General features: G+C 40.1%; 1 protein-coding gene across 1 annotated transcript in view; it reads left to right on the top strand.

The window, feature by feature from the left end:
• The first annotated feature begins 691 nt into the window (after window positions 1-691).
• The window catches only part of LOC125466865 (5-hydroxytryptamine receptor 3A-like), a 29748-nt gene continuing 17328 nt past the window's right edge, over window positions 692-13111 (top strand). The window contains exons 1-3 of the mRNA XM_059638935.1: window positions 692-712; window positions 2841-2853; window positions 12589-12749. Of these exons, the coding sequence (XP_059494918.1) occupies window positions 692-712; window positions 2841-2853; window positions 12589-12749 (195 nt within the window). The remainder of the gene's footprint in view (window positions 713-2840; window positions 2854-12588; window positions 12750-13111) is intronic.

Below are 13111 nucleotides of genomic sequence, written 5' to 3'. Positions count from 1 at the left end.
TTACCTGAGGTGTGATGACTCTCAGGTTACATTGATCAACAGATCCTTCTCTTTCACTCTCTCTCATGAGAGAGCAGCCTTTGGGACCATGGTCACTTTTACCGACATCCTAATTTTGTCCTCATTCACACTAACCTGTTTGCCCATTGCCCCTGTGCTTCCTGGCCCATATCCTTTCTGTGATGTACTTTCGATTATTTAAATAGGCTGAAGACAATACATCAATGCAAGTTGCTGTTTGCAGGCTGGCGGGATAGAAGAGCATACACAGTGGGCTGAATAATATCCTTCTACACCTATGGTTCTGTGACGTGTCCTCTTTCAAACACAATAAAGGACCTGGATGAAATGAACTACGTTCACACTGGATCCAACCATTTCATGGGGGGTGCAAATTGGAGGGTTGATTTGACTTTTAAGCAAGGCTTTTACAATTAATAATTTTGAAAAAGTAAATTCAAGTGAAATAATATGTATGCAATGTAATTCTGACCAGTTCTAGCAGGTATGAAAAATCAGCAAATCTCCCATCCCCATACAGGATAGACGAGTGATCTTACGACTGAGCAAGGGAGACAGGAACTGACCTAATCAAGGCTAAACATATTAAAACCAATGAAAACGGACAACTAAATTGAAGCAATTTGGATATCATTTTCCAATTGAATTGGCTGCATGGCAAATTTAAGAGATGATTGCCAACAGGCTTCAGGTAATTTGAAAGGCAACAACAGATCAAATGACATCGAACATAAGTAACAGGAGCGAAAGCTTTGATAGTCAAAGGAATGTTCTGCAGGACCTAATTATGTTTATGAAGTGTGCTTTGTCAGGGGGTGGTTTAGGAAGGACAGGATCTCTTTTCCTTTGATTTTTCTTTTCCTTGTAATTTCCCTTAGCTGTCAGACTGAACTATCCCCAACTGCCATTGTTATTCTGAGCTGTGAAATGGAATGTTCATTGCACTGACGTATCCACAGGGTGACAGACAAACGATGGAATATCATGCCAACATCAGCTGACAAAATTTTAGAAAAGGAAAGGAAAGCAATTTAGAGGATTTAGTTCTACTCATTGAAGTGAAAGATGTACATATGAGAAACGGAACACTTTCAGTTCCAAATCAAGTGTTGCTACAAACAATTGTAGATCAGGTATGGGCAGGCCAAGTAATATCTGCACCATTGGCTTCTTTCCAATCCTAGGAACAGCGCCTTCTTCTCTCCCAAACTACTCCCAGTCTGTCTGAATGTTACTACTAACAAGTCTTATTAGGGGTAGTTTGACACAAATGCTTGGTGAAAACTGGACTGAGACTGCCAAAATTAATTACACCCAGGGCTGTTACAGGCAACAGAGGTTTTATTCCCAATAATCTCATAGCGTTTAATATCTATACGAGTACCTATATGGTCCCCTACAGACTCCCTTCCACTCTCAGGTGAATCTGTAGGTGGCTGTACAGGCCAATGCAGCTACCGCAGGCTCTGTTATACTTGGGGCAGGTAGTGGTCATAGTAAGGGGTGGGTGGGGCATTGGTCTGGCAGTTCGGTCCTTTCACTGTCTTTGCCTGGCTGCTATTTATTTCCTGACAGCAAGCCTTCAGGAGCTTAATGCCTTCCCAGATGCACCTCCTCCATTTTGGATAGTAATTCCCAGGTGTGCATGGGAACGTCGCACTTTGCTAGTGAGGCCTTGGAGGTATCAAGATGGATGGATTTGGGGCCTCATGGAGAGCAGGCTGGAAAGTAGAGTTGAGGCAGAGGGTCAGCTGTGATCACGCCGAGCGTAAAGCAAGACTGAAATGTTGACTGGGCTACTCCTGCTCTTTTTTAAATATTCTATTCAAATCATTGTTTCAATATTAAAATATTACGTCCAATTTTGAGCACCCTACCTTAAGAAGCATGTCAAGGCCATGGTGAAGATACAAGTAGATTTATTAAAATAATGTGTTAGATGGGTGTTTTTAGTTATGGGCAAGTGGGCTTTTGCCCAGTAAAAGAGTGAAGATTCAGACAAACTCTGATAAAGGTATTCATACCTTTATTCATACATTATTGTTAAAATATAATTAAAAGAAAGAAGGTTTAGAATAACAACTCCATTGGAAAATTTAACAGAATGATAGACCATTTAGCTACTAAACAGCAGCTGTTCCAGTATAGTAAGATTGGATAAACACACCTTTAGTAAAGGCAAATTCAGTAAAATAGATTGTCTCATAGGCAATGCTCTAGTAATTTTTCCAGGAAAAAAGAATATCAAGAGAAAACCCCTGAGGTAGAGAGAAAACTCAAGTGTTTTGATGTAGCAAAGAGAGATTTATTGCAACTTCCAAACCTCAATAGCTACTGAAAGCTAAATTAAAATCCTGGCTTTGTGGGAGCTTGACTCCACCCATTCAAGCTGCTTCTATTGTTCCAACTTATAAAAAAATGCAAGGCCTCACAAGCTGTTTACTCTTCTGCCTTGAAGCAGACCACTCAGACTTTTTTCTCAACCTCTCTTTGTGAAAAAGCCAGTGCAAAATACACATCTTAAAGCCACAGCATCATTACAAGTCTCAGTGTCATACTTATAAATCTTTTCTGTACCATCTCATTGTCTGCAATTTTTAGCAAGAAGAAGAAACCATGAGAGAAAATGTCAAAAAAATCAAAAAGCACCTCAATTAATGTAAAACAAACCAAAAAAAATGTAATGTTTCCATGGAGTTTGCACTATATTTCCTAGACTAGAAAGTGTGTACTCCATGTGCACCAAGTTCATGTCATTCATTGGAGTGTTTTTACATGATAATTCATTGCTGTAATGAAATTCACTCTCTGTTGGACAGCCTTATGATAAAGGTAAGTGTCTCAAATATGATGTCTTCCTTACTCAGATGAAACATTGCTTCTCTCATCTCTGGTTCATCTTTCACCATAAATCAGTATCTTTCCATCGACTGAGAATAGACTATCCTTCTCAGCGCTGCTCTAATTTCACGTGATTTTGAACATTTCTGCTAAACTCACTTTCAATATTCTCTAAGGAGAACAGCCCCAGCCTCTCCAAATTAGCTTCATAGCTGAAGTCCTTCTTCCTTAGAGGCTCTGAACCAAAGGTGACACTTTAAAATTAACTGAATTGGTGTGTGTACAAATAGGCGACTGGACTCCTTCTCGCTTAGTTTGTTCTGGTGCTAAATCACCAGTGCAGATCCAAGAAATTCTTCTGAATTATGGCTAGAATAGGGCAGGTGGCACCACTGTCTGATTCTACCACTGGGACCTGAGAATTACAGGAATGGTCCCAGAACTATCCCAGAGCCTGGCTATACATTGTGTCTGAAGAAGGACCTGTGGCAACAAGAGAGTGGCCAAAATGTGCATTCCTCAAAGTTTCACCTTTTCGTGGATTTTCAAGTATCAATAGTGTAAACGTCAGGCGAAAACTTATCCCCTCCATGACCTCTTTACAAAATTCCTCATGGTTTAACAATGGAAAACAAAAATTCTCCAGATTTTCAGAAAAGTGGAAATGGAAAAGCGTGTTGTCGTGCTGACAGTATCTTTGTTTCAATTCAGGAGCCAGGGGATTAAGGTTTGACGGCAGATATTGAAAGAAAATGCTTTAATAACTCACTTAAATGATATTAAATCTCTGCTAATAGCATCACACTCTCCTGTGTGTTATTGATAATGAAAAATCTCACAGAATCATTTTAGACCAAATTTAATTACTAGTGTTATTTTGTTTTTTTTTGAAAAAGTTCTCTTTTCTAAGTGTATGAATCCCAGCATTGACAGTAATTCATGAAGAAACTGATCATACTTTTGGTCACTTTAATACGATTTGATTACAGCTGATCTACTTAGTAAATTTGCTGTTAGTCATTTGACCTGATTATGAGTAAACTCGATTGTTTCCAGGCTTGAAGGAAGAGATCCCTTTGGGAAAATATCAAGTGCAGAGCACAGACAGACAAATACATATCATTGCATTTTTCCACTCAGTATGAAACGTGATGCTAAGTGGCTGTGTTTTATTACATTATTTAAAGAAGACAACAATGAAGATAGGCAGGCCGGCCCATTAGCACGATTAGTAAACGGTTAGGCAATTGGATTAAGCCTCTCTCTTGATTCTTGCTTTCTCCTCGTCTCAATAACCAACTATTCCCCTATATCTCATTTCAAACTGGCTTCTGAAGAACTGAGAAGTATAAATTATTTCCTTGTTGGAAAATATTTTGTAAAATGCTGACAGAGGAGATGAATTTGGTTTAAGGTTGTCTGTGGAAGATTACAACATTGGCAATGGGGAGAGACTAGTGGTCACCAATTCATGTATTAGGTCCTACTTCTCCTCTCAGCGACAGCGACTATAAAACCGTAAAGCATGCCACTATTGTCAGTCTTTGGTTCTCTTGTTTACCGCATAATCAGTTGTTCAATAAAATTATTCAACAAATCAAAGAAATTTTCAGCATTTTAAACCTCCTACTGTATGGTCGCAAGGAATTATTATCCACATAAATTACAACATTGATCAAATCATAGTCCATTAAATGTCATTGCTCAATCTTTTGCCCAGTTGTTTTAATGTCAGAGTACTCCTAACTATTTGAATGTGATTTCTATCTGATTTGTTGTGCTGTGAGCTAGCTGTTGTTGCACAAGTCATGGGGCTCTTAGGCTGTGCAGAAGAGTCAGACCACAGGAATGACATCAGCCAACATTATGGATTGAAACCCAATGCAGATCAGTCTTTCGCATCTGATTACGCGGATAATTAATCATCCCAGGCTGCAAAACACAAGAGGAGGCCAGGCAAAAAAACATTGCCCACAGATCTGGGGATTTGAGCAGAGCTTCATTTTAATGGAAAGAGAAGATCACGAGTCCCAGAGAGGTTCAGATCCACCTGCAACTCACTGCTGCGCAGAGCATCTGAGGAAGTTAACATTACCTCGTGGAGCTCATAAAGAGAAAGATGAATTTCTACTCTTTCTGGGTATCTGTTCCTTTGATTCTCACAGCATTGTTGCTTTCTGAAGGTAAGACAATCTTTACAATCCTTTTGAAATCAAATGTGTACAACTGCCACTTTACATCCATTCTCATCCTGCTGGGTATCCAGTTTGTTAAGTACCCTGAGAAATTGCTTTCAGAAGTCACACCCTATTTAAACCCGAATGTTTGTAATGCTTGGCCTTAAATTGGATAGTATAAATCAATTTTAACTACCATGTAATGCTTTCAAATGCCATTTTGTGACCTAACACTTAAATGGACATTGCTGCCATGATTGGTCATTAGCAGATTTAACTGAAAGAAGACATGCCAATATGAGATGACACACGGTCCACTGATGTCCCCTTAATCCATCAGAGAATCACAGCTTCTCGATAAATAAGCTAACCAAGCCCAGTCTTGGCAAGTGGCCCATTCTGAATCTTGAACTAGCAGGTCTTTAAAGTTGGAGTGCAGATGTTTGCAGGTACTTCCCAAATAATGAATCATTTGTTTAGATTGTTTGATAGTTCTCACTGACAGTAACAAAGCTGATAATCGGCAGTGTAAAATGAATGAATTGTTCCAGTGCATTTTCCGGATTGCTTTTCAACACTGGGACATAGATAGGCTGGAGACTTGGCCAGAGAAATGGCAAATGGGGTTTAAATCTGCACAAATGTGAAGTAATGCATTTTTGGAAGATCTTTTTGCAGGAGAGAAGCATACAGTAAATGGCAGAATGTTTTGTAACAGTAACATATAGAGACATTGAGAAATACAGGTCCACATTTCCCTGGAAGTAGCAACACAAACAGGTAAGGTGGTCCGGAAGACGTGCGGTACGCTTGCCTTCATCAGTCAGGGCATAAAGTATAAAAATTGGCAAGTCATTTTGCAGATGTACCGCACTTTAGTGAGGCCATATTTGGAATTTTGTGTACAATTCTGGCCACCATGTTACCAGAAGGATGTAGGGGCTTCGGAAAGAGTACAAAAATTGTTTACCAGGATGCTACCTGATTTGGAGGGTATGAGCTATGAGGAGAGTTTGGACCAACTCAGTTTTTCACTTCTCATGTCCAAGTATGAGAGCTGACCTATTAGAGGTTTACACAAATTTGAGAGGCAAGGATAGAAATTGATGGTCAGAGTCTATTCCCCCAGGGTAGAAATGTCAATTACTAGGGGTTGTAGATTTAAATTAAAAGCAGGTATACTTGAACAGGATGTGAGAGGCAGTTTTTTTTTATATAGAGGGTGGTAAATGCCTGTAATGTGCTGCTAGAGGGTGTGGTGGGGCCAGACACAATAGCAACTTTTAAAAGACAACTTGACAGATACATGAATAGGCAGGGAATAGAGGGATATAGGCCACCTAGAGGCAAATGGTTTCTCGTTTAGAAAGACATCACGTGTCAGCGCAGTGTTGGTGGGTCAGAGCCTATTCCTATGCTGTACTGCTCTTCATCATCCGTGCCAGAATACAACAGAATAAAAATGAAAACATTCTGGACAAATATGTGCGGAACAAGGCCGACAAATGGATTTACTGGGAGGTCAGTTCTCCTCTCTCTCCTTACAAATTAGAGGATATTATATCGATGCAGCAAGCTACAGTTTGACTGAATGGGCAATTTCGGCCCACTGTTCCTTACACATGCATTCTCAGTCTTTGTGTATTCATCCAAGAAAGGAGCATCACCTTCCTAGTAATTACAGAGCAGCAGTAACGAGAACCTGGCAGCATTTGGCCTACCCACTAACAGACCAAGCACATTCATTGATAACTTGCTGAGACAAAAAACTTGAATAATGAGCACTCATCAGGGATAGCAAAGCTGTGCTGAGTACATTGCTATGTGAAAATTATATATCTCCTGGTTTATTATGTAATAATTACAAATGTATGCATTGTGAATCTGGGATAACAAGGTGTAGAGCTGGATGATGCTGCTTGGCCTGCTATGTTCATCCAGATCTATACCTTGTTATCTCGGATTCTCCAGCATCTGCAGTTCCTATTATCATTGTGAATCAGGTCTGATTCTAAAAAGTATGAGAGCCAATTTGCAGAGAACAAGTTCCCATAAACAGCAATGTGATCATGAACGAATTATCAGTTTTATGTTGAGGGATAAATTATGCCAGGGCACTGGAAAGAACTCCACTGTTGTAGGAAATAGTGGCAAGGGATATTTTACATCTACTTGACTAGACTGTTTAACTCTCATATGAGAGACAACACCTCCACTGAGATGAGACTTGAGCCCACAACCTCCTGCCTCAGACAACAGTGTTACCAACTAAGTCACTGCTGACACTTCTCTGATACGTTTAATGCTTCCAGCAATGAGGAATTTCAGGATTAGACAAAGTTGAGGCTATTCTCCTTTGAGAGGACAAGCTGAACAAGGGATTTGATAGAAGTTTTCAAAATCACAAGGAGATTGCATAGAGTAGGTTGGGAGAAACTGTTCCCATTTGTAAATGAGAAGGCAGAGATTTACCATCATTTGCAAGAGAAGCAAATGTGGTATGAGAGAACAAGGTGTAGAGCTGGATGAACACAGCAGGCCAAGCAACATCAGAGGTGCAGGAAAGCTGACGTTTCAGGCCTAGACCCTTATTCAGAAGTAGGGGAGGAGAAGGGGGTTCTGAAATAAATAGGGAGAGGTCCACTGAGGTTTGTCTGGAGGAAGGAGGCTCCTCTGATGCTACTTGGCCTGCTGTGTTCATTCAGCTCTCCACCTTGTTATCTCAGATTCTCCAGCATCTACAGTTCCTACTGTCTGTGGCATGAGAGAAAAGACTTTACACATTGAGAAATCAGGATCTGGAACACATTGTCTGGAAATGTGTTCAATTGATATATTCAGGAGACTATTAGTTGCTTATTTAAATAGAAGCATCAGGGTTATGGGGAAAAGGCAGGAGGATGGCATTAAATCATCATGCTCATTGGACAGCTGGTCCAGACTCATAACACCAAATGGAAACAACAATTGCTGGAGATCACAACAGGTCAGGCAGCATCCATAGAGAGCCAGCTGATCTTTTGAGTCTAGATGATTCTTCGTCAGAGCTGAATGAAGTGATAAGTAGTATGATGAAGAGTAATCCTGACTCAAAATGTTAGCTTGCTCTCTCCCCTTGGATGCTGTCTGACCCACTGTGATCTCCTGTGTTGGTTAATTTCAGTACAGATTCCAGTATCTGCAATAATTTGGTCTGTCATACTGCCAAATGGCTTCTTCTGCACAGTCACAATTATGTGGTTCTGTGATGTGCCTGATACACTCTGTATGCAGAATTGTGATTGATTTGTAGGCACTGGATAAATAAAAGATCAGAAGTGTTGGAATCCTCAAAGTACATTGAACTGCTTGAGCTTCATTTGAAATTTTAGTTTTAGAGTTTGTTCAGCAGAGGTTGTTCCTGAAGGTGGTAACTAATATGAATGGGTCAACAATCCATGAAAAAATCAGATACAACCACTTACAAAGGTTAAAGTGGCCAACAAGTGGTGATTGGTAAAATAGCAGTCATTATGATTTCATTTGCTCCACAAAATACACCTTGAATATAACATCATTTTTCGGCTCATTTCCCTCTTGAGATATGAATATGGATCCTCTTTAATGAAGAAAACTGACAGCCAACAGCTTCCTCTACTGTACAGGTATTTCAATCAGCCTGCTCAAGCACATTATGATAAATCTCCTGAGCAGGTGGGACTTGAGCCTGGAACTTCTGTCCCTGAGCTAGAAACATTACCAGTGCATGACAAGATGCCTTCCCTCCATGATGTATGTTAGGCAATTTACTGCAATGTTGGATGTCGACACAATGTATCAGTCTAAATTGAATTCCAATTGCATTTATTTTCCCTTTGGAGTTTAATATGATAGCAAGGGTTTTAGCAGCTATCAATTTATAAGCAGTCCCTTTTTACCAAATACTGTTGGTGGATTTGGCAAATGAATATTATTGCAGAATCACTTCAATAACAATAAATACATAACAAGGAAGGTAACACAATTAATCCAACTCCCCGCTGATCAGTGTCAGATTGAAGATCAAGACTCATTCATTTTCTGTGCTGGATTTATTGTTATCAGCTGAGGCTGAGTATTCTGGGCTAGATAGAGAAAAAAATGACCAATTCACACACTTGCCATTGATCCCAGTACTGCACAAGGTTGATTGTAGAAGGTTGTTTGTGTGTTGGAGGTTGGAGGCCGGTGCCCAGTGGCATACCACAGGGATCAGTGCTGGGTCCCTTACTGTTCACGATATATATTAATCACATAGAGGAGAATGTGGGGAGACGATTAGTACATTTGCGGGTTATACAGAGAATGGTCAAGTGGTTAATAGTGAGGAAGAAGTTCTTAGTTTACAGGAAGATATAGACAGGTTGATCAGATGCGTAGATAGAATTTAACACTGAAAAGTGTGAGGTGATGCATTTTGGAAGATGGAACAAGACAATGGAGTACTCAAAGAATGGCAAAACTCTCAAAGCTCCAAGGAGCAAAGGGGCCTTGGAGTTCTTGTTCACAGGTCGCTGAAAGTGACTGCCCAGGTTAATAGGGTCATTAAGAAAGTATATGGGACACTTGCTTTTATCGGTCAAGGCTGGATTATAAGAGCAGGGAGGTTATGTCGGAGCTGCACAGGATTTTGCTTAGGCCACAGTGGGAGTCCTGTGGGCAGTTCTGGTCACTGCACTGTAGGAAGGATGTGATTGCACTGCTGAGGGTGCAAAAGAAATTCACCAGGGTGTTGCTGGGGATGGAGCATATTAACTATGAAGAGAGACTTGACAGACTCAGTTTATTACCTTTGGTGCAGAGAAGGCTAGGGGGTTTCTGAATTGAAGTGTATAACATTATGAGGGAGTGGACTGGGTGGATTGAAATCAGCAGTTCCCCTTTGTTGAATGTTCAATAACAAGTGATCATAATTCTAAGTTGAAAGGCAGGAGGTTTAGAAAGGATGTGAGGAAACATTTCTTCACCCAGAAGGTGGTGGGAATCTGGAATGCACTGCCTAGGAGAGTCTTAGAAGCGGAACACCTCACAACCTTTTAAAGAGTAAAAACCGAAAGAACTACAGATTCTGTAAATCAGGAACAAAACCAGAAGTTGCTGGAAAAGCTCAGCAGGTCTGACAGCACCTGTGGAGAAAATAATCAGAGTTAATGTTATGAGTCGGATGACCCTCCCTCAGAACCCTTAAAGAATACTTGGACGAGCACTTAAAATGTCATTGAAGAGTATGGGCCAAGTGTTGGAAAGTGTGATGAGTGGAGGTAAGGCGATGCAGACTTGATGGGCTGAAAGGCCCTTCTGTGCTGTATGGCTCAATGAGCATTGGTGGCATTAGACACACAGCCCAGGTTGTACAGAACGGGTTCCACGTTTCTTTGCACATTGGGAATTGATCTTCAGCTTCATGATATTGTGCACACAAACTCTCTGACACACTACTATTAGCAAGTAGTGCAAATCCACATTGGTGAGTGGGTAGAGGCTAATGAAACAGTAACACTGATTATCAATGACAGTGAACAACAGGTACTACTGAATTGATAGCCCACCTTAAAACCTGAGCAAAAAGGTCTTGTGGCACTGTGGTAGTGTCCCTACCTCAGGACTAAAAGATCCAGGTTCAAGTTCCACCTGTTCAGAAGGCTTGTCTGAGCATGTTGATTGAAGTACCACACAGTAGAGGCAGCAGTTGACTGTCATGTTTTATTGGTGGTGTTTAGCAGATGAAAAATGATACCACAGGTGATTTGGTGGCGGAGGAAAGAAAAATGTTCACGTGTGTAAGAGCACTTCTGGGTATAAAAAAATCCTGAGCAAGCATCTTTCTTATTGACTTAAAGAGAAAGAAAATTGTGGGGCTAGATGGATGGATCTGGTGTAAAATGAGCTGCCAATTCTCTAACATCCTTTTTGTAGTCTTGAAGACCAATTTCATCCCTCATTCTTACCAGGGTAATTTTTACAGTGTGAAATGACACGTATGGAATTTGTTTTGTATTATATAGGCCAGACTGGGTGAAGATGGCGAATTATGTTCCACATAAAACATTAGCGAACCTGGTGGATTTTTTAGCAATGATTTTTCAGGCACCATCACTGATACTCACTGATACTTCCCAATCAACCGGTCCAGAAATGTTATTAAACAACTCTTTTTGAGTTGAATTTAATGAATGGCATTTAAATTCCTCATATTCCTCGGAGAGAATTTGAACTCATCTCTCCAGAACACTAGCCCAGTTTTCTGAGCTTCTGGCCCAGTAACATAACCACTATGCCATTTATTAAGAAAAATTTCCTTTTGATAGTTTCTCAGTCCATGCTTATGAAAGAATTTTCTTTGATGGCTCATTGAGTAAAAGAAAGATTTTATCAACTTATAATGTTTTGTGAAGTACCTGGTTTCCATTGCGTTTTTACAACTCCACTTGGAATATGACTTCTGCTGCTTATTAGAGGCACATATTGTAATATTCTAGGATTTAGCATCAATGTTTTGTTTAATTTCCAGGGAATTAAGTTATTTCGAAGCAAAAGTAATGTTTGACGGACTTGCAGAGATCCTTTGTATATTTACTATTACTAAACAATAAATAGACACCTCAATCATTTATCAAGGGCAATCATCTAGCTTTAGAGATACAAGGATCTGCAGATGCTGGAGAATCTGAGATAACAAAGTATAAAGCTGGATGAACACAGCAGGCCAAGCTTTCGGGCCTGAAGCATCAGCTTTTCTGCTCCGAGGATGCTGCTTGCCCTGCTGTGCTCATCCAGCTCTACACTTTGTTATCTCCAATCATCTAGCTTCAACAGGTTTATCTCGCGTACTCTTGATTTTAATTGTCGGAGAATGATACACTAGCCAATCTCAAAGAATTGGTAACTTTTTCACCAGCTCAGCTTCAGGACCTCAATGTCAATTCAATTAAACACTCCCAATAATATTATCTGAACAAATATCATCAAAACAGCATGTATGACTGATTGAAATTCCCATAGACAGGTTGCAGTAAGATTACAAAGTTAAGGTTTAAGAGAGATTGTGGCAAATAATTGCGCAACATTACTATTTAATAGAATCAGAAGATGTGGAGATCTGTTTACATGTGTTCTATAGAGTACTCAGTGTTTCAGCAGGTTTAGAGTTAAATATATAAATGCATTTAATTACTTATCTCTCAACCAAAAAAATTATCTGGTCATTATCTCATTGCTGGTTGTGGGAATCTGCCATGTTCCCTCTGTTATAATAGCAACTACTTCAGAAAGTACTTAAAAAGCCATAAAGAATTTCAAGGCACCCTGAGGACAGGGATGTTGTTGTAAAAATCACAGAATAACATAACAATACAGTACGGAAGGAGACCATTCAGCCCCTCAAGGTCTGTGCTGGAATTTTTGAACAGCAGTGCAGTTCATTTCAGACTTCGACTCTTCCCCCGAAACTGTGTATTTTTCTCTTCCCCTTTGCAGGTTCTCTCTTTTCCTTTATGATACAGCTACAAATGAAAGAGTTTTATTTTGTCAGGACAGAGAAGTGGAAACCAAACAGAGAGCCCGAGACCAGGTTTACTCCAGCTTTCGGACTATCTCATGACCAATTATTCCAAGGGAGTCCGCCCTGTACGAGACTGGAGGAGAACAACGACAGTGGCTATTGATGTCATGGTGTATGCAATTCTAAATGTGGTACGTAATCCCAACCTCTCTCATGATGCTGCCTAAATGGCCACAATTTCTCAATTGGCTTTCAATGGAATTTTAAAGTGATCACTCACGTTTAATTGTCCTTCACTTCAATGTTTTCCTGGCATACCTGAAAGGGTATGTAATCGAAGTGGTTCAGTTACTGATCTAGTAACCTGGTGAGTGCAAATTCAAACCTCGACCATAAGGATTGGACTTCAGTTTCAAAAATCTGGATTTAACAGGGCAGAATGGGTCTTTTCTTATTAAAAAAACCCAAGCTTGTATACAACCACCTGGAACGCGGATGTCCCTTACGGAAGAGACTTTTGTATACTCGCACAGTCTGGCCTGTATGTGACTCC

This window comes from Stegostoma tigrinum, chromosome 32, assembly GCF_030684315.1.
Source record: "Stegostoma tigrinum isolate sSteTig4 chromosome 32, sSteTig4.hap1, whole genome shotgun sequence".
Taxonomy (NCBI): domain Eukaryota; kingdom Metazoa; phylum Chordata; class Chondrichthyes; order Orectolobiformes; family Stegostomatidae; genus Stegostoma; species Stegostoma tigrinum.
Note: the sequence above shows the minus strand (reverse complement) of the source record. Positions and strands in the feature narration are given on the sequence as shown.